The sequence below is a fragment of the Terrapene carolina genome, unplaced genomic scaffold (assembly GCF_002925995.2).
Source record: "Terrapene carolina triunguis isolate 2854851 unplaced genomic scaffold, T_m_triunguis-2.0 Scaffold85, whole genome shotgun sequence".
Classification (NCBI taxonomy): domain Eukaryota; kingdom Metazoa; phylum Chordata; order Testudines; family Emydidae; genus Terrapene; species Terrapene triunguis.
The window spans coordinates 49,475,633-49,495,905 of record NW_020664436.1 but is presented as its reverse complement, the minus strand read 5'-3'; the positions used below and the strand labels follow the sequence as shown (position 1 = coordinate 49,495,905).

Sequence of the window (20,273 nt, the reverse complement as noted above, 5' to 3'; positions counted from 1 at the left end):
CCATATATGCCATCTAAATTAATACAACAGTGCCATAGGAAAGTCTATAGTAATCTACAGGTTTCAGAGTAGCAGCCGTGTTAGTCTGTATCCGCAAAAAGAACAGGAGTACTTGTGGCACCTTAGAAATTGGCAAATTTAAATTTGTTAGTCTCTAAGGTGCCACAAGTACTCCTGTTCTTTTTATAGTAATCTAATTTACAATTATATTCCAAGATTTCTATTGAAGTTAAGTAGCATATATAACTCATTCATTAGCTGCTTATTTCAGTTCCTGTCTTTAAACACACATGTTGAGCTCAATTACACCAGTGAGAATCAGGAGTAAATCCACAGATTTCAATGGGGTTGCCTGCATAACCAAGATCAGAAGCTGGTCATATACTCAACTTAACCAGATTCAGTACATACATAAAAATGTTCTATTTCATAGGAAATGTCTGCAATGACCTTTATCACTTTCCATCATAATAAAGCCACTTTCTGTATTTCTCTTATGAATGAAGAAATTTGGAGCTGCTACTACAGTGCAGTAGAGACTGTGTCTCCGTGTTTGTACAGCACTCAGCACAACAGTCCCTGACGGTGAGCTCTGGATAATGATGCTGTAAATATTAAGTCATAATACCACCTTACATTTCAGGACTCTAAGGCATAACTGAATTAGAAGGGAAGAACAAATACAGAATAATAAATTTAACCACATCAAACAACAGTCAAACAATGACCTTAGAGTAAGCTACTGCAGAATTATTTAAAATAGAGGGACTAAACTGGAAACCTCCCTTTCTCAGGTGTGCAGTCCTTAAACAAACCCATTGAAGTCAATGAGACTACTCCCATGAGCAAGGGTTTGCAGAGCAGGCATATAATTTGAAGTTGCCTTTCTTTTTGAGATTTTGTTTGGTCTAGAAAGCTGGTTAGCTTTAATTACAGGTCACCACCATTTTTGCACTATGCTAGAATCATATCTTTTTAGAGTGCAGTTATGTTACGTGTTCAATAGATCAGATCCTCGTGCCTAGTTAGAGTCATGTCTTTTTATTGTAGTGAAAAATAGCAAACGTATAGTGCCTTTTGTTCCTGTTAGTGCTGCAAAGCCAAGACAGCTACGAGAGACTATGGGATTTTATCCGGGCATGCGCCTCATCAAGAGGATTGATGAAGTTCCTATTACAGATTTATTATTGCTGATGTGTGAGCCATCTTACCTGAAATGTGGCACCCAGCACTAGACACAATACTTCAGTTGAGGCCTAATCAGCACAGAGTAGAGCAGAAGAATTACTTCTTGTGTGTTGCTTACAACACTTCTGCTAACTAATACATCCCAGAATGATGGGTGTTTTTGTTTTTTTGACAAGTGTTTCACTGTTGACTCATATTTAGCTTGTGGTCCACTATGATCCTCAGATCCCTCTCCACAGTACTCCTTTCTAGGCAGTCATTTCTCATTTTGTATGTGTGCAACTGATTGTTCCTTCCTAAGTGGAGTACTTTGCATTTGTCCTTATTGAATTTCATCCTATTTACTTCAGACCATTTCTCCAGTTTGTCCAGATCATTCTGAGTTTTAATCCTTTCCTCCAAAGCACTTGCAACCCCTCCCAGTTTGGTATCATCCGCAAACTTTATGAGTATACTCTGTATGCCATTATCTAAATCAGTGATGAAGATATTGAACAGAACTGGACCCACAATTTATCCTTGCAGGACCCCTCTCTATATGCCCTTCCAGCTTGACTGTGAACCACTGATAATTACTCTCTGGGAACGGTTTTCCAAACAGTTATGTACCTGCCTCATAGTAGCTCCATCTAGGTTACATTTCCCTAGTTTGTTTATGAGATGGTCATGCGAGACAGTATCAAAAGCCTTAGTAAACTCAAGATATTCCACATCTATTGCTCCCCCTCTGTCCACAAGGCTTGTTACCCTGTGAAAGAAAGCTATTAGGTTGGTCTGACACAATTTGTTCTTGACAAATCCATGCTGTTACTTATCACCTTATTATCTTCTAGATGTTTACAAATTGATTGCTTAATTATTTGCTCCATTATCTTTCTGGTGACAGGTTTCAGAGGGGTAGCTCTGTTAGTCTGTATCAGCAAAAACAACGAGGAGTCCTTGTGGCACCTTAGAGTCTAACAAATTTATTTGGGCATAAGCTTTCATGGTCTCCTCAAGGGCCTCCTTCCCATGGGTCCAGATGATGAAGATGTCATCAATGTAGTGCAAGTAGAGTAGGGGCATAAGGGGATGAGAGCTGAGGAAGCGTTGTTCTAAAATAAATAAAATAAAAAAGGCTGACAAAGGAGGTGCTGTAGTCATCATGAATAGGTCGGAATATGAACAAGAGGCTGCTAGACAACTCTCTGACACCACATTCTACAGGCCATTAACCTCTGACCCCACTGAGGATTACCAAAAGAAACTATCATCTGCTCAAGAAACTCCCTAAAGAAGCACAGGAACAAATCTACACTGACACACCCCTTAAGCCCCGACCTGGGGTATTCTACCTGCTACCCAAAATCCATAAACCTGGGAATCCAGGACACCCCATCATCTCAGGTATTGGCACCCTGACAGCAGGATTATCTGGCTATGTAGACTCTCTCCTCAGGCCCTACGCTACTAGCACTCCCACCTATCTTTCAAGACACCACTGACTTCCTGAGGAAACTACAATCCTTTGATGATCTTCCAGAAAACACCATCCTAGCCACTATGGATGTAGAAACCCTCTACACCAACATTCCACACAAAGATGGACTACAAGCCATTGGGAATACCATCCCCAATACCATCACTGCAAACCTGGTGGCTGAACTTTGTGACTTTGTCCTCACCCACAACTATTTCAGATTTGGGGCAATTTATACCTTAAAGTCAGTGGGACTGCTATCGGTACCCACATGGCCCCTCAGTATACCAACATTTTTATGGCTGACTTAGAACAACGCTTCCTCAGCTCTCGTCCCCTAATGCCCCTACTCTACTTGCGCTACACTGATGACATCTTCATCATCTGGACCCATGGGAAGGAGGCCCTTGAGGAATTCCACCAAGATTTCAACGATTTCCACCTGACCACCAACCTTAGCCTGGACCAGTCCACACAAGAGGTCCACTTCCTAGACACTACAGTGCTAATAAGCAATGGTCACATAAACACCACCCTATACCAGAAACCTACTGACCACTATACTTACCTACATGCCTCCAGCTTTAATCCAGACCACATCACACGATCCATTGTCTACAGCCAAGCTCTAAGATACAACCGCATTTGTTCCGATCCCTCAGACAGAGACAAACACCTACAGAATCTCTATCAAGCGTTCTTAAAACTGCAGTACCCACCTGGTGAAGTGAAGAAACAGACTGAAAGAGCCAGAAGGGTACCAAGAAGTCACCTCCTACAAGACAGGCCCAACAAAGAAAGTAACAGAATGCCACTAGCCCCCAACTAGAACCTCTCCAGTGCATCATCAAGGATCTACAACCTATCCTGAAGGACAATCCCTCTCTCACAGTCCTTGGGAGACAGGCCAGTCCTTGTCTACAGACAGCCCCCCAACCTGAAGCAAATACTCACCAGCAACTACACACCACACAACGAAAACACCAACCCAGGAACTAAACCCTGCTACAAACCCCGGTGCCAACTCTGTCCATATATCTATTCAAGGGACACCATCATAGGACCTAACCACATCAGTCACACCATCCGGGGCTCGTTCACCTGCACATCTACCAATGTGATATATGTCATCATGTGCCAGCAATGCTCCTCTGCCATGTACATTGGCCAAACCGGACAGTCTCTACGCAAAAGAATAAATGGACACAAATCTGACATCAGGAATTATAACATTCAAAAACCAGTAGGAGAACACTTCAACCTCCCTGCTCACTCAATAACAGACCTAAAAGTGGCAATTCTTCAACAAAAAACCTTCAAAAACAGATTCCAATGTGAAACTGCAGAACTGGAATTAATTTGCAAACTGATACCATCAGATTAAGCCTGAATAAAGACTGGGAGTGGTTGAGTCATTACAAAACCTAAACTTAATTTCCCCATTACTAATTTCTCCCTACTGTTACTCACACCTTCTTGTCAACTGTCTGTAATGGTCCATTCTCATTACCACTTCAAAAGTTATTTTTCCTCCCTTGGTATCCTGCTGTTAATTGATTTATCTCGTTAGACTGACCTCACACTTGGTAAAGCAACTCCCATCCTTTCATGTATTTATACCTGCTCCTGTATTTTTTACTTCATGCATCTGATGAAGTGGGCTCTAGCCCACGAAAGCCTATGCCCAAATAAATTTGTTAGTTTCTAAGGTGCCACCAGGACTCCTCATTATTATCTTTCTGGGTCCTGAAGTTAAGCTGACCAGTCTGTAATTCCCCGGCTTGTCCTTATTTCCCTTTTTATTGATTGGCACTATAATTGCTCTTTTCCAGTCCAATGGAATCTCTTCTGTCTTCCATAACTTTTCAAAGATAATTGCTAATGGCTCAACTATCTCCTCAGTCAGCTCCTCGAGTATTCTAGGAGGATGTATTTCATCAGGCCCTGGTGATTTGAAGACATCTAACTTGTCTAAGTAATTTTTAACTTGTTCTTTCCCTATTTTAGCCTCCGATCCTACCTCATTTTCACTGGCGTTCACTTTGTTAGATGTCCAATCACTACTAACCTTTTTGGTGAAAACCAAATCTCATTTAGCACTTCTGCCATTTCCACATTTTCTGTTATTGTCCCCCTCCTCCCACTGAAGAGAGAGTGTAGCCAATGAGCGACTTGATAGGGGGAGCAACAGACCAAGACAGAAACTACTACCCAGGCAGATTTGAACTTATCACCCTTGGTTTACTAGACCAATTCGCTAACCTCTGAGCTATGGCACCTAAAACTATATTTAGGCATTTTAAAAAGTGACCTGATTTCCAATGGAGTGGAGTTGGCGGTCTCCTCTATGTACTAATGTGGCACTGCCAGACCAGGCACCAGCTCATGCCAAGGTTCCCATGTCTGAACTGGACAGTGACAGCTACACAGCTGGAATCTGTCTGGCTCACTGGTAGGTTAATATAGAAAAAAATAGGCATTAGAATGATAAGGATGTGTTCAGTATTTAGACTCTATTGCATGCTTGTGAGTTGCTGCATGCATTAATCTTACTCATAATATTTGTGTTCCATATTGTTATGTAATACTTAAGCGATTGTATTGTGAGCCTCTGTGATTGTATGAATCGCCATAGAGGAGAGGGACATTAATTAGTGTGAAGAGCCGCTTTTCTACAGAAATTGTTATGCCCCTCCCAAAAGAGGAGGCCAATCAATATCAGGCAGGCTATGGCTGGATCTTACAACTGGAAACTCCCCACATCTGATAGAGGAATTATCGAAAAAAGAACTCAAGACTCTTATTGTTCTGCTCTCCTCCCCGTGAAGATGAGTCATGCAAGTGGACTCGTTCCATCAGCTGAGTTTGCAGCTCGAGCACATGGAAGGAGGGGGATAAAAAACCCATACAAAAGTAACTAGGGATCTATATGCTGCTTGGACTCTGGGTAGAAGGGAAGGTGTTTCTAGGCATAAGGAAGAGATCCCCAGCTGCTTAGCCTGTCTTAGTCCTAAAGGTCAAACAGCACTTGCTGATTATAGAAGCCTATACTAGCTTTTGAAACCTAGGGACTGTAACTCATTTGTGTGTCTACGTTCACTTGTTTTAACCTTTAAATAACTCTCTAGTTTCCTTTTCTTATTTAATACATCTTCATATAGCTTATTATAGGATTGGCTACAAGCGTTGTCTTTGGTATGAGACCTAAAGTGCAATTGACCTGGGGTAAGTGACTGGTCCATTGGAATCAGGAGTAACCTGAATATTTCTGTGATTCTTGGTGTATGGAGCAATCTATGAGGATGGCAAGACAGACCGGAATATCCAAGGGGACTGTCCATGACTCCTTGCTAAAACTGTTAAAGAGCCTGCGGAGTTTGCAGGTGGTTGGTGAAATCTCAGCTTAGAACTCAACCAATTAGGGGTTATAAGGCCAAAGACTGAGGCCAAGTCTACACTACAGACCTATACTGGTATAACTATGTCGCTCAGGGGTGTGAAAAATGCACCCCCCTGAGCAATGCAATTATACTGACTTAACCCCTGGTGTAGACAGCGCTTTGTTAAATGAGAGCTTCTCCCCGTCGAGACAGCTACCGCTTCTCGGGCAGGTGGATTAACTATACAGATGGGAGAAGCTCTCCCATCAGCATAGTAGCATCTTCCCTAAAGTGCTGCAGTGGCACCGTTGCTGTAGCACTGTACGTGAAGACAAGACCTGAGACAGGGAGGAGGTGAAGGAGGCAGCAACAGCAGTAGTCATCAGGGGAGAGCCAGGGGGTGGGGTGGGGGGAATGAGAGATAAAAAGGGCCTGGAGCTTGAGGAGTTTTTTAGAAAAGCAGCATGAATTCCAGGGAAAGCAGGTGAAAGAAAGGAGGTGTGGGGGGGTTGGAATAAGAATGGCAGGAAGTTGGGAGGTGGGTGTGAATACGTGGGAGAGGAGTACAGTGTAGGAATGGAGGATTGGCTTGGACTGAGAGTGACAATTGCCAGAGATGAGGAGGAGATATGACTGAGGGCTGGTCTACACTGCCGCGCTAGTTCGGCGGCTGGGGATCGAAGTTCCGAGTTCGATTTATCGCGTCTGGTCTGGACGCGATAAATCGAACCAGGAAGTGATCCCCGTCGACTGTGGTACTCCAGCTCAACGAGAGGAGTACCGCGGAGTCGACGGGGAGCCTGCCTGCCGCGTGTGGACCGCGTCTGAACCGTGGTAAGTTCGAAGTAAGGTATGTCGAATTCAGCTACGTTATTCATGTAGCTGAATTTGCGTACCTTACTTCGACTTGGGGGGTAAGTGCAGACCAAGCCTGAGGTGAAGATAAGAAGGATATTTGAGAGAGAGACAGCAGTGGGAGGAGGCACTGAAGCAATAGCAGGAAAAGTCAACAGAGTTGGTGTAAAGGGAGAGAGGAGGAGATGTTGGGAATCAGAGAGAGAGAGGGAAAGGTGTGAGGGGGCAGAAGGCCTAGAAGGGGGAAGAGAAGCACAGGATTTGTCGTGTGAAAGTGGAAGAAGGCAGAGGAGGGCTCAAAATTCATTGCTTCAGCAGAACTCCAAGATATGGAGACATGTGCTGGGAAAAGGGAGCATTAGTTGAGGGGCCGCTGAGAGACTCCAGGGCAGTGTGGGGTCATTCACAGGCCAGAGGAGAGAAGAAGCCAATACACCCAGCCCTCTGGAAGGGTTGCTGGGAGGCTCCTGGGGAGGCGGTGGTGGAGGCAGACATCTTGGAACCCAGTCATGACTATTCTTTTTGGCTAACTTTGCTGACAGGGTGAAACAAGCTGAGTGTTTGGAGCAAACGTGACAAGTGCAGTGACAACTCACTGGCAGAGCTGGTTCAACCAAACCCTAGGCTGCCTGCAAAGTCATTTGCTTGAGGCACACTTGATAATTAAGGGGAAAGTTGTTATGGTCAGTCTCTATTGCTTTATTTTGAATTCAAGTGATGGAAAGTCAGTACTGGCCTCAGACTAGTTCTTGTGAAATGTAAACTCTCTTTTCAGATTTGAGCAGTTTCACATCGAATGTTGACAAAAATGACTATTTTTGCAATGGAAATAGCTAAAACTGAATTTCTGTATGTTTTAAAAGCAAAACCATTTTTGCTTAAAGATAAATAAAAATGTCCCATTCCTTTAAAAAAAAATAAAAAAACACCAAAACCTTATATACCAGCAGTTTTTCAGAGATAGGTTTATTTTGAATTTATAACAAAATGTGAAAAAAATAACCCCAAGTAACCCTTTATGAATATTTTTCACACCTCTCTCAATTACACCTAGCATTGCCACTTTATCACTACTAACAACATCCACAAACATGAGCTTCCAGTGCCCCAGAACAGGACACCACCATCTGTTACCAAAAACAGATTTTGCCAGAAAACTGAAAAGTTTTGTATGAGGCTATCTGAGCTTGGAATAATATTTTTCAAAATTCTCAAGGCTTGAACTAAGGTGTGCTTCAGGAATTAGCCTGTGTTTTGCACTTTTAGAGAGCAGAGTTAGAAGAGGATTCATGAAAGCTATAATCTGATTTTTGAACATGGATGTGCTGGACCAGCTCCTAAATTATACACATGAGGCATTAGAATGAGCCTCTCTTTGCACATGTCCTCAGCAAAGAATGGTTATGATGCTCACACTACAGAGGGCTATTATCCATTAAGCAACAATGGTCCAGTTAAAACTGATAACATTGTATTTATTGCCTGAAGGGTTTTTCGGACATTATTTGACCTGTTAACAAAGCTTTGTCTGGACTAGAGTTTTTCCTCCTGTGAAATTAGAGTTAATTTATGGAGTTAAACTCCTATGCCTGAGTCTCCACCATTTCCTAGAACTAGGATCAAGCTTCTGGATGGTGTGTGAAACCTTGCCCCCATCCCCCCTTTCTCCAGGGCTCATTGTTCCTCCAAGGTGTCAGTTCAATACTCCTCTCTAGTTTAGAATTCCAAAGGTGAGACAAAAATGGCCCATAAGCCTAACTAAGGCTTCTCCATCTCCTGACCTATTGCAGGCAGCAAAACTATCAGGTCAGTCTGACACGCCAGCTTGAAAGACAGCAAAACAATCTCCTTGAACATCTATCTCCAGCCTATAGGTAGGCTTGCAAATGGCAGGATACTATTCTGGGAGACAGCAACTCCATCCCTCTGATCCAGCCCAGCGGAGCAGAGCACTCCCAATTCAGTGTCTGCAAGGAACATATACGAGCTAAACATCCATCAATTCCCCTCCAATCCAGCAGCCAAATAGCAGGTAGTGCAATAGGAAACCCTGCCCTGTGTCATTTCCAGAGAATTAGGAAGGTGTTGGGACTATCTCCCTGCCTATCCCAGAAGAGCACTACAGTTTATTCCCACATGGTGAGCTCAACAACCCTGCTATGTTGTGATCTCTCACATGAAATTAGCGGCCAGCTGGAAGTAGCCCAGTAGACTTGAAAGCATCATCCTTAAGTTCATGCCATCGGGGTGCTTTTCACTGTTCGATATGCACACAACTCCTTTCTCCTCCTTGTGCCCAACATTCAAGCTTCCAGACACATGGAGCATGTGACTCAATCACATTTGGCAAACTTGGTCCCATCACCCCCAAATCCAAGGCCCCTCTGATGCCTCAGGTTTTTCAACGTGTCTGAACTAGCCTTGCTCACTGGTGTGGTGAAAGGTAATTGCGTGAGAAGAACCTGGGTTGCTACATAAGCCTCAAGGAAAGGAGTACTGGAGTCTCAGGTTGAGCAATTGCTCTCTGATAACACACAGGAAAAAAAATAATTGTTGAGGTGTCCAAACATTCATTTCATTCTGCTGCAGGGAGGAGTCCAGGATGATCTGAGACTATGTGCTTCTGTCCCTGCTGCTTTATATAGCAATATAACCATCCATCTATTTACAGCTGAAGCATTGTTTTTATCAGTCTTCCTGTGTATTAAAAGTGCTTTACTTCTGGAAAAGCTACCGATCATTTTTATTTTTATAATCTGCTGCTGTTTTTAATTAGCCCACAGTTTTAAGTGACCGTTGCTGAACACGGAATCATAAATGGGGAGGTATTTAGCCTAACTATCTGCTTCTGTTAAATATAGATACTAGAGTAATGAGCAGCAAAAAAATACCTTTAATAAAATAAATATATACAGTAGGACCAGAGAGACAATGTTTTACACTGATCTGGGTGGTCTGAGGGCAGGGGGCTGCCATCCCATGTGCGCCTCCTCCCCTGCTGCTGCCCCTCACTGTAGCCTCACTGGGGATGGAGCTGCCCCTTGCCCAGCGTGGGACAGGACCAGTGACTGCGGGCCGGGGGGCCCCCTGTGCTGGTGGAGGGTCCCGCCAGAAAAGGGAAGGGTCTATCCGTCCAAGGTGGAAGGGCAGGGTCAGGGTCAGCCTGCCCTGGCACTAGTGGTTGGGGGGCGCTAGGACCCTGCGGGGGCAGTGGATGCCAGGAGCCAGCAGAGCATAGAGTAGCACGGAGCTGCAGGGGACAGCCACCCACTTCCTAACTTGCCGCCCCTGTTTATGTCCAAACCTCCATGAGCAACCACACGTGCCTCCGCCTTCCTAGAGCATAGCCGCTTTTAAATGTTTCTGATCTACATCCTGTACATTATCAGTTCAAACATTATACACTACAAAAACAGGATACTGCTGTACTTTCAGAAAAGACAGCGAAAGACAAGTTAAGAACAGTTAAGTCTTATGCAAACCACAGGCAAGGACACTTACTACTTTCACAGTGTCTGACAGTTCTTGGAATCCCAAATTATCTCCTTTCATCTAAATGCTCAGATATCCATTCCTTGATGTCTATGTTTTTACGGGGTACTCAAACGCAGAGATCACTATAAGCGGATTCAAGGTTCTATATACCCAGTAAAGTAACACTCTACCAGTCTGATCTCTCTTATGCCATTCCTATGCTCAACCTGGGAACTGAGGTGGAAGCCAGAGGGGGCAAATAGGGCTTTATGTCATCTCTGTGCTTCTTATAGTCAAAGCTCATCCAAGGGCTTGCCTGTGGCTCCGGTCAGAGTAGCCTCAGAATCTGTGGGTAGCAGAGAGTAACAGGAGTCCAGTGCGCTCTGGCCATGCCCCCTACTCTAAGGGCTGGGAGGAGGGTTGGGGTAGGGCCATTCTAGCAGTTGGGAAGTCCTTTGTTCAGGCCAGGCAGATTGGGTAAAGCCCCTTTACATTGCTGGAGCAGCTAGTTCAACACAGAATCTGACCTATATATCCCCTAAACAAGAATCTTTAAACAAAGGCTTATTTAAATCTAGAAATGTATACACTGAAGTGTAAAATCCAGATACAAATCTGAGCTTCTTCAATTTGGTCTGGATCTGGAGCTTTGATTTGGATTCGCATCTTTACTTAGGTGTTTTTCTCTCTCTTAATCATTGGTCATATATTATTGGGAGGAGTTCCCCAAAAGTAACAATATCTCCAACAGCAATGACACAGTGTTGTAAGTGTTCAATAGTCTCTAGCAGAGGAACAATAAAAATGAAGTTCCACACAAGTCACAATCATAAAAACAAACATAACTGAAACCACTAAAGAAAAAAAAATACTCGAGGAATACCACATGATCATGCTTGTCTTGGAATTAAGAAAAGTAATCACATTAGAGAGCAATACTCCAGGGAGAGTAAAGTTAGCAACTGAAATTGAATGTTGACATGTGAAACTGCAATACAAATCCAGCTTTCTTATTTATTCCACACCCACTGCTATTTTATGTTTCTATGCCTTCTATGCTCAGCTACTTCTATTTCAAATTAACAGAGTAGTTTGTGTCTAGTTCTGGAAATCAGAGTCAAAAGCATGAATCACACCATGATCTGAAACAGTTTCATATGAGAAATACATAGATTAGAAGGGAACAAAGAACAGCTTGATTGTATTCAGAGATCATTTCTTTCTTACATAGTTTCCCTTATGCCTACACCTCTTTACTCCTTGAACCCAGCTCTTCCTTTCTTCTTTCTCTTTCTGAATGAAACTCATCTTCCTCCACAACCCACTGCACAAAGCCTGAGAATACCATGTAATTATAGACCAAATAGTCATGCCAGACCCGCCCCAGGGTTCCATTGAGTATTGGCTGATCTAGGGCTGGTTCAGAGTTCCTTTCCCTAATATACAGGGGGTATGGATGTTTCCATGGCAGCCATAATTCAACCCTGCTGCATATATGCATGATGTACACTTAAGAGTAATACAAAATATTACATGTCCAGAAAGGGGTCAAATTTCTGATACTGTAATCTGTAAAGCTGTAATCTAGAATGTACTGAGTTTTCCCCACTAAAAATCTCACTTATAACATTAAGTCATCAACATAATGTTTCCATCTTGAATAATATACCTAAATCAAACAAGTCATTCTTTCATAATTTACAGTACCCAATGTTTTCTGTCGACACATTAAGACCCACTGATCCATGCCCCCAAGTGACTTACACCTATTTTGAAGTTAACTCCATTTTTATCAATGGATTCAAAGACACACAGTGTATATCCATAAGTCTACACAACGGCCTGTTTTTTAGATGAATGTTGCATGCCTTAAATTGGAGATTCTCTGTTTGACACTGTATTAGGTTAGCTAATAAATATTCTGCTCCTTTATCCTCCTGCTCTTCTCTATTTCTCAGACAACAGCTCCTTATTACAATGCTCCAGTGAATGTATAAGGAATACATATCCTCAAGTTTACTTAATGAGATGGCTAGGGTTGCTTCTTGGCACTAACGGACTCTGGTTACTTTCCAAATCATGGAAAATGTGTCCTGATAGAAACAAAGCAGCAGATTAACCACAAAGAACATAAAATCAGATTTGGCAGCCCATACACCTCTGGGAGCCTTTGGGCTGGTCCACACTAAGCCCCCAGTTCGAACTAAGGGTATGTCTACACCCAGCCGCTAGTTCGGCGGCTGGGAATCGAAGTTCTGGGTTCGACTTATCGCGTCTTGTCTGGACGCGATAAGTCGAACCAGGAAGTGATCGCCGTCGACTGCGGTACTCCAGCTAGACGAGAGGAGTACCGCAGCGTCGACGGGGGAGCCTGCCTGCCGCGTGTGGACCGAGGTAAGTTCGAACTAAGGTACTTCGAACTTCAGCTACGTTATTCACGTAGCTGAAGTTGCGTACCTTAGTTCGAATTGGGGGGGAAGTGTAGACCAAGCCTAAGATACGCAACTTCAGCTACGTGAATAACGTAGCTGAAGTCGAAGTATCTTAGTTCGAACTTAAAGGTACTTACCGCGGGTCCACACGTGGCAGGCAGGCTCCCACGTCGACTCCGCCTACTCTTCTCGCGGAGCAGGATTACCGGCGTCGACGGCGAGCACTTCCAGGATCGATTTATCGCGTCTAGACAAGACACGATAAATCGATCCCAGAAGATCGATTGCTTGCCGCCGAACCAGCGGGTAAGTATAGATGTACCCTTAATTACAAACAAAACATCAGAAGGAATTTTGAGAAGGCACCTTTGAAGGTCTCATCTGGTATTCCCAAACCACAATTACAGTGCTATTTAAGCACTAATAAATATATCAGAGCACTTGCACTTTGAAGATACAACCCTTCTAATTTGTGTTTCCTATAATGAAGAGATTATGGGTTGGGGTTTTTTCTGGAGCGGGGGAGGGCGGGGAAGATGTTGGTAGGGAGCATTTACAGAGCTGTTCATGAAAAGAGCTGAGTGCTCGCGCATGGTCAAGAAGAACTTACTAAATTCTCCTGACTTTTTTGCCGATTCAAGAGTGAAATCAGTGAGTGGGAGAAAAGGTCCTAAATTCTCCTCTCTTTCCAGAGGACAGATTTTTAACAGAAGATTAAAGATTGATTTACAAAGATCTCTTCCGACCTTCCACCAAAAAGCCTTCATTAACATAGCGTTAAGATGTATTGCATATGGGATTTCTCTCTTTAACACACATCCAGATAATTGTCAGATCATGCCCAGAATATCAGATAATGGGACTTCAGAACGGGGATGTCTAAAATTTCAGAGATGTCTAAAATACCACAGCACAGTCCAACTACTATATGAACCATGCGCTAAAAAAACAGACCAAACCAACAAACAAAAACAAAACAAAACCCAACAACCCCAAAACATTAGGTGATCAGTGTATTTGAAAGTTAAAAATCCAGATTAAGGTTGAATGCTGCTACCCCACTGTTATACCGGTTGCCAAACAACAGAAAATCCAAAGTAGAGGGATTATGGGACAACTCTTGGACCATGCCAGAATTGAGTTTGTGCAGCTCGGTTGCAAAGTTTTCTTTGAACCTCAGGGGGGAGAGGGGATAGCTCAGTGGTTTGAGCATTGGCCTAGTAAACCCAGGGTTGTGAGCTCAATTCTTGAGGGGGCCATTTAGGGATCTGGGGCAAAAATTGGGGAGTGGTCCTGCTTTGAGCAGTGGGTTGGACTAGATGACCTCCTGAGGTCCCTTCCAACCCTGATATTCTATGATTCTAAGCCTCTAACAACAATCCTGGCCTGTTACAGTTCCAGGCTAGGCCCTCAGGACCACTCCAGTAGCTTTAGGACTATATTATGTCCATCTATCCAGGTCTGGAAGCAAGGGCTCTCTGCAGCAAGAAAGGTTCTCTGGTCACAACCCCTCTGCTGAGAGGATGGAGTAGCTCAGCGAGCTCTGCACCACACGGGGATTCCTTTACAGAAGCATAATGTTGAGAGAGGCCAATTAAAATAGCTTTCCAGTTGTCTTGTGCTGCCAGAGTGTAGGGGAGGACTGAGGCTATGGCTCTACCCCTGCAACTAAATGCACAGCTTCTCCGTTATTCCTTCGTGTGGTTGACTGCACATGGGAAATTTGAGGGCATGCCTAAAGCAAATGAGGAAGAGGCTTTGGGGCAACATGCTCTCAGCCAGTGGCTGTCTTCATCTCCTGTTCTGCTGGAGGAGAACATTGAGGAGCCATTCCCCGCAACCAACAAAACTCTTTTCGCCTTTTTTTTTAAACCTTCCTCAAACAATAAAAAGCAAAAACAATTTTCTATCAATCAAAAAAGCAATTCTATGCCAATTTTATAAAATAATTATTCCAGGATCTTTGTGCTAGCTTTTGACCAGGAGCAATATTCACTACCCTCCTGAATACCGGGGATTTCTGATTCATATTGACAGCACCACTGCCCTAATCTCATGAATAACTGGAAGTTAACCCTGCTGCCATAACCCCATCAAAACAATTCATGGTAATTAAGGCCACAATTAAGAAGAGCCAAATCAAACAAGGGCTCTCCCTGCTTGTCTCTAGAAGACAAGTAGATCCTATGGATGAATTTAAATTGGTGAGGAACCTGCACTCCATTTACTGAAATGTCAGGGTTAACGGATTAAAGTTAATGAAGTACGGACAATTAATTGCCCAAAAGGAAATGAGCTGTGTGAAACAGAGTGCACACTATGAACTCCTATTAAAAAAGAATTTCAAAACCATAGATGCATGGGACTGGACTAGATGACCTCTTGAAGTCCCTTCCAGTTCTATGATTCTAAAGCAAAATAGGTTGTGAAAAGAGGCATCAGACACCATCTCTACAGGTATTCAAAAGCATCCAGGATAAACACACTTATGGGCAATTCTGTTTCTCTTGGAACCAACAGGAGTTTGGTTATGGATTGAAATGGGAGCAGAATCAAGCCCTTATGGGTTTAGACACAGATCCTCAAAGGTGCTTAACTTCCAAGGAAATCAATGGGAATTAGGTGCCTAAATACCTTGGAGCATCTGGGCCTTAGTGTTGTGGAGACTGGCAGTAGTGAAATGGAGCAAAATTAACTAAGTTTCCAAGGGGTCATTCCACTCCTAACATCTAGAATGCTTTGAGCTATTTTATCTTGGAGGTGCAAAAAGATTCCTGTAAGATTCCTGCTAAGCAGCATAGGCCCAATTTCCCTCTCACAGCATTTAGCTCACTGACTTCACGGGAATTACTCTTGATGTACACCAGTGAGAGATGAGGATCAGGCTCCCATAGATCCTCAGCACTGTGCAGTCCAAAGGCCCAATCCTGCTATCCTTACACAGGCAAAGCTCCCACTGACCTCAGTCTGAAATGGACTGAGCATGCACTACAGGACTTGGCACCAAGGGAATGTCTACACAGCAGCTGAGAGGTGTGATTCCCATTGTGGGTAGACAGACTCGCATTAGTTCTGATTGAGCTAGGATGATAAAAATAGCAGTGTGGATATTGCTACACTGGTGGCAGGTCGGACTAGTTGCCTGAGTCCAAGCCTGCCTGACCCCTGCTGGGTCTGGGCTCTGGTGGCCAGCCCAAGCTGCCACCAGTGCAGCAACTTCCACACTGCTATTTTTAGCACGCTAGCTCAAATCTGTCATTCCATGCTGGGAATCACCTCCAAGGCATACCCTAGCTGACATCACTTGCAAACAGAAAAACTAAAGTCACAAGTACTCTTAGAAACAATTTTGCGTGTAGGTATATTCTATCAAAGTGGTTTTTACTGCTTCCTTCACTGTGGTTCCTTTTGACTTGGGCAAAAGAAGGGTGGTTCTCAGCAGGGAGATATGGAAATGGTTCAGCTTGAGAGGTTGGGGTTGCTGTGTTGAGAGAGGATCCAGGAGAGTACTGGCATAGGTTAGCCAGGGTTTTACGATTTGTTTGTTTTCTATAACAACACAATAATGATTTGTAGAGGAGAGCTGAGTCAGGAACCAATAATGGTTTGGGGAAGAAGGGGTTGGGGATAGTTTATATTTAAAACAAAACAGGGAGCTAATATGGTGTGTAACTATCACTGACCTGACCAGTTTGTCTATATGGTGTCTCCCTTCCCTTCATCTCTCTCTTGTGCATTCAGCGTGAATGCTCTTTGGGACTGTCTTCTTCTGTGATTGGCAAGTACCTGGAATATTTTGGGCACCACCCCATCTAAATAATATTTCAAAGGGGCTCCATGAACTTACCTTTGGCTCAGAATTTACATTTGGAAAACATACACTTTTAATCAAACCTGAAACCAATAAATTAAAAAAAAAATCCAGTGAAAACAGTTCTTTTAAAATACTACTATCCCCTGTAGCATTTGAAATCCTGCAGGCTAGAGAACTTGAAAGTGAAACTAACTATAAACAAAAGAGAAAGTTATTTTATTGTCTCATATCAAAGGTATGCTAAAGGTAAACAAAGAGCCCAGAGAAGGGCTCAGGGTGTTATATTTTAAAAATCTTTACATTTAGTCTGCAGCGTTATTAGTAACACTAGTATGGAAATTTGTTTACATATGATATTTAAATTGTCAGTGTCCCTTTATTTGTTGGTTTAGTGGCACTCAAATTTTTGTAAAACTAAAAACAAACAAACAATGCTTTATGCCAATGACTATTTTTAGATAATAGAGGCTTAGGTGAGTGATCTATCTGCACTTTTGTTACATAGTCATCTTTGCCCCCCCTTCATTATTGCCAAACAAGGGTTTGAAATAAAAGCCTGGATATGAACTTCAAATAGGAAGTTCATAAGTATAATGGGCAGCATCAAAACCATCATTCCAAACACTCTCAAACTCCCAGGGCTGAATCCCCAAGCCTACCCAAAGTTCAGGGTGTTTGGATTCGGTGACCCATTGATGTCCATTACAGAAAGCAAGCTGCAACTTGCAAACACAGGTCCAGATGCTGCTGCTAAATCCAGATGGACAGACCTCTGCTGCTGCACAGTTCTAGCTGCAGGACTGGGAGCACAGGGTCTACTTCTGTGAACACCTAGCAAGTGAGTAAGTTCACTTTTGCGAGCTGTCCCGTCTGGCTCAAGTGCTTCCCGTGAGCAAAACTACTCAGACCCCCAAGTGTTTGCAGGATCAAACCCTTGGATCTGGGGATTTGCAATAAAGCCACACATCTAATAGTTAATATAATAATATGGGCTATCTCACGGGGCCACTAATTAGATGGATCTGGAGAGCCACTCCACTAAAACGTGCTTAGCTGCAACTGGATCCCACAGGACAAAACCCTCCAAAAGCTTAAACCTAGAAGGAGCAAGTTCAAGTCCCCCCGGAGAGAGGGGGCGACGCGCACGCCCTGCACGTGCCTAGGGAACGGGGCAGAAAGCTGAGGGAAAGAGCGGCTCCAGCCTACCTGGCGCCCCTGGAGAAGCCAGGAGCAGCAGCAGCATGAGAAGCCAGGGTGCGCCCGCCCGCCTCCAGGACCTGGGGGCGCACATGGGGCAGGCGGGAAAGGCTCACATCTCCCGGCTCCGCGGGGGGCTTCTGTCCGCCTCAGCAGCGAGTGCAGGCTCCAGCTCCCCCGGCAACAGTTGGGTCCCACCGCTCCGGCCGCGCTGCTGCTGCTGGGTGCAGGTGGCGAGGAGTAAACACTCGGCAGCAGGGGCGGAGCCGCAGCTCAGTGCTCAGCGGGCCAGGCGAGGCGCTGTGAGCCAGCCTCCTGCTCCCTGCCCCGCGCAGAGCTGGAGAAGGGCAGGCAAGGAAGGGCCGGACAACCCCCATCAGGCCGCGGGAGAGACTAGCACAGGCAGGCAGCTAGCAGCTGGGAGGGAGTGCAACCGCGTGCAGCCCGCAGAGACGGTGGAATTTGGACCTGAATGAGGCTGGTAAGGTGGGGCTGCTTGATAAAGTGCAATGCTGGAGTTGTTTCATAAAGCGCAATTCAGGACCCCATGGGGCTGTGGAGTAAATTGCATCAGAGGCCTGGTGAGGTTTTTTATTAGGGGGTCTCACAATAATCGGTGGTGCTGTTTAATAAGATGAAACAAGATACACTTTAATGATACACAAAACAGCTATTTTAAAAGAATTTTAGTAAGGTCGTAAAATCAAGCACTAACCCTGCTGTGCAACCTCAGTTCAGTCCCTTATGCATATCCATTATCATAGCCTATATTTATACATTATACACTTATCCATTACAATAGCCTATATTTATACAGCCATCGTCTATTTTTTTTTTTTTTTTTTCACTTACAACCTTAATTTTGTCCTTTCCTCACTTTTGAGTGTTTGACTTTGCAACCTTACAGGGCGCTGGAACAATGTTTATAGTGGGGATGCTCAGAGACATTGAACCAAACTGTAAACCCTGTAGGTAATGGAATCCATTTCAAGACAGGGGGTGTGGTAGCACCCCTAGTTCCACCACCTATGCAATCTTAATAATGTTCTCTTAACATAGTTTTGTGTGGGTGTAATTTCCTAGTTTTTTTTAATAGCAATCTTAAAAAACAAAAATTCCATCATATAGCACCATATTGACCCTCCACATGGATCATCAGAAGGGTTGGATGCATTAGATCCACTGCACAGACTACTGCTACTTGAGCAACTGAAGGCACTGTGTTGTCATCCTCTATTGGTACCAGCATTAGAGGGGGATGGGACACGTTGTCAGTGGGTTTTGTCGATATTTGCTGACAGAGAAGAGTGGTGAGAGCCAGGAATAAATTAAATTAACGGAGATATCCCATCTCCTAGAACTGGAAGGGACCTTGAAAGGTAATTGAGTCCAGCCCCCTGCCTTCACTAGCAGGACCAATTTTTTGATTTTGCCCCAGATCCCTAAGTGACCCCCTCAAGGATTGAACTCACAACCCTGGGTTTAGCAGGCCAATGCTCAAACCACTGAGCTATCCCTCCACCCCATTTGCACCAAAATTTTGGCCTTCACATTCTATGTTTTTATCAGACGTATGAGGACGTTTAGATGTTGGGCTCTGTAATTCCACTTCTGCCACCTGCTGAACATGAAGAACCTGTAGGGTTTCATTTTTTGGAGTTCTAGAAAGTCTCTTTCTTGGAGTTGATTGAGGAGGATATTCAAACCTGAAAGAACAATCAACAATAGTGAACACATCTCCATGCTTCAGATGTGCAGGTTGCTGAAAACTGTTACCATTCAATTGCGTTGGATTTACAGTACTTAAATTAATCAAGATTGCCTCCTTGTTCTCATTGACTTCAATTTTACAATGTTCTTTTGAGACTTGAGGCAGCTGTATGCGGATATCGCACTCCGTTTTCCTTCCAAATAAACAAGAACTTGCAGTGAGTGGAAAATGGATTCCATCGGTCCCATTCCTTTTAATAACAACAATTTTCCCAAAGAGCGGCATCTTTGAAACTGGAAGTCTTACCTGTCCGACTGTCCCTCACGGTCCGTGTTGGTTCTATTCCAGGTTCTGGAGGGGAGTGTGCTCTAGTGGGCACAGATTCTTTTGCCGATTCCCTCTAACCTGTCCCTGTCTCAGTCTCTTCCCCATCCCTTGTTATTCATTCCAGGCACATTTTCCTCACTTAGCCGGTCCTAGTCTCCACTCCTTAGGTTTTTCATCACAGTCCCAGTCTCCTGTGCTAGACTCCCCATCCCAGTCTCCCTCCACTTCCAGTCCCAGTCTCCTGGCCCAGTCATACCCAGTTCCCTAGTGCCAGTGTGACATCCAATCTATAGAACCCTGCAAATCCGTGGGTATCCGCTTTATTGCTGCGGATATCTGGAGCCAGGTCAGGGAGAGCCACGCTGGCAGCTGTGGGGAGCCTGGGTCCCTCTACCTGCCTGCGGTGCACGGGAGGGTGGTGACTGAAAGCAGTCCC

General features: G+C 44.1%; 1 protein-coding gene across 1 annotated transcript in view; it reads right to left on the bottom strand.

Moving 5' to 3' along the window:
- IL20RA (interleukin 20 receptor subunit alpha) overlaps positions 1-19,795 on the bottom strand; it is a 36,810-nt gene extending 17,015 nt beyond the window's left edge. The window contains exon 1 of the mRNA XM_029911049.1: positions 19,351-19,795. Within this exon, the coding sequence (XP_029766909.1) occupies positions 19,351-19,795 (445 nt within the window). The remainder of the gene's footprint in view (positions 1-19,350) is intronic.
- Between the last annotated feature and the right edge of the window lie 478 nt (positions 19,796-20,273).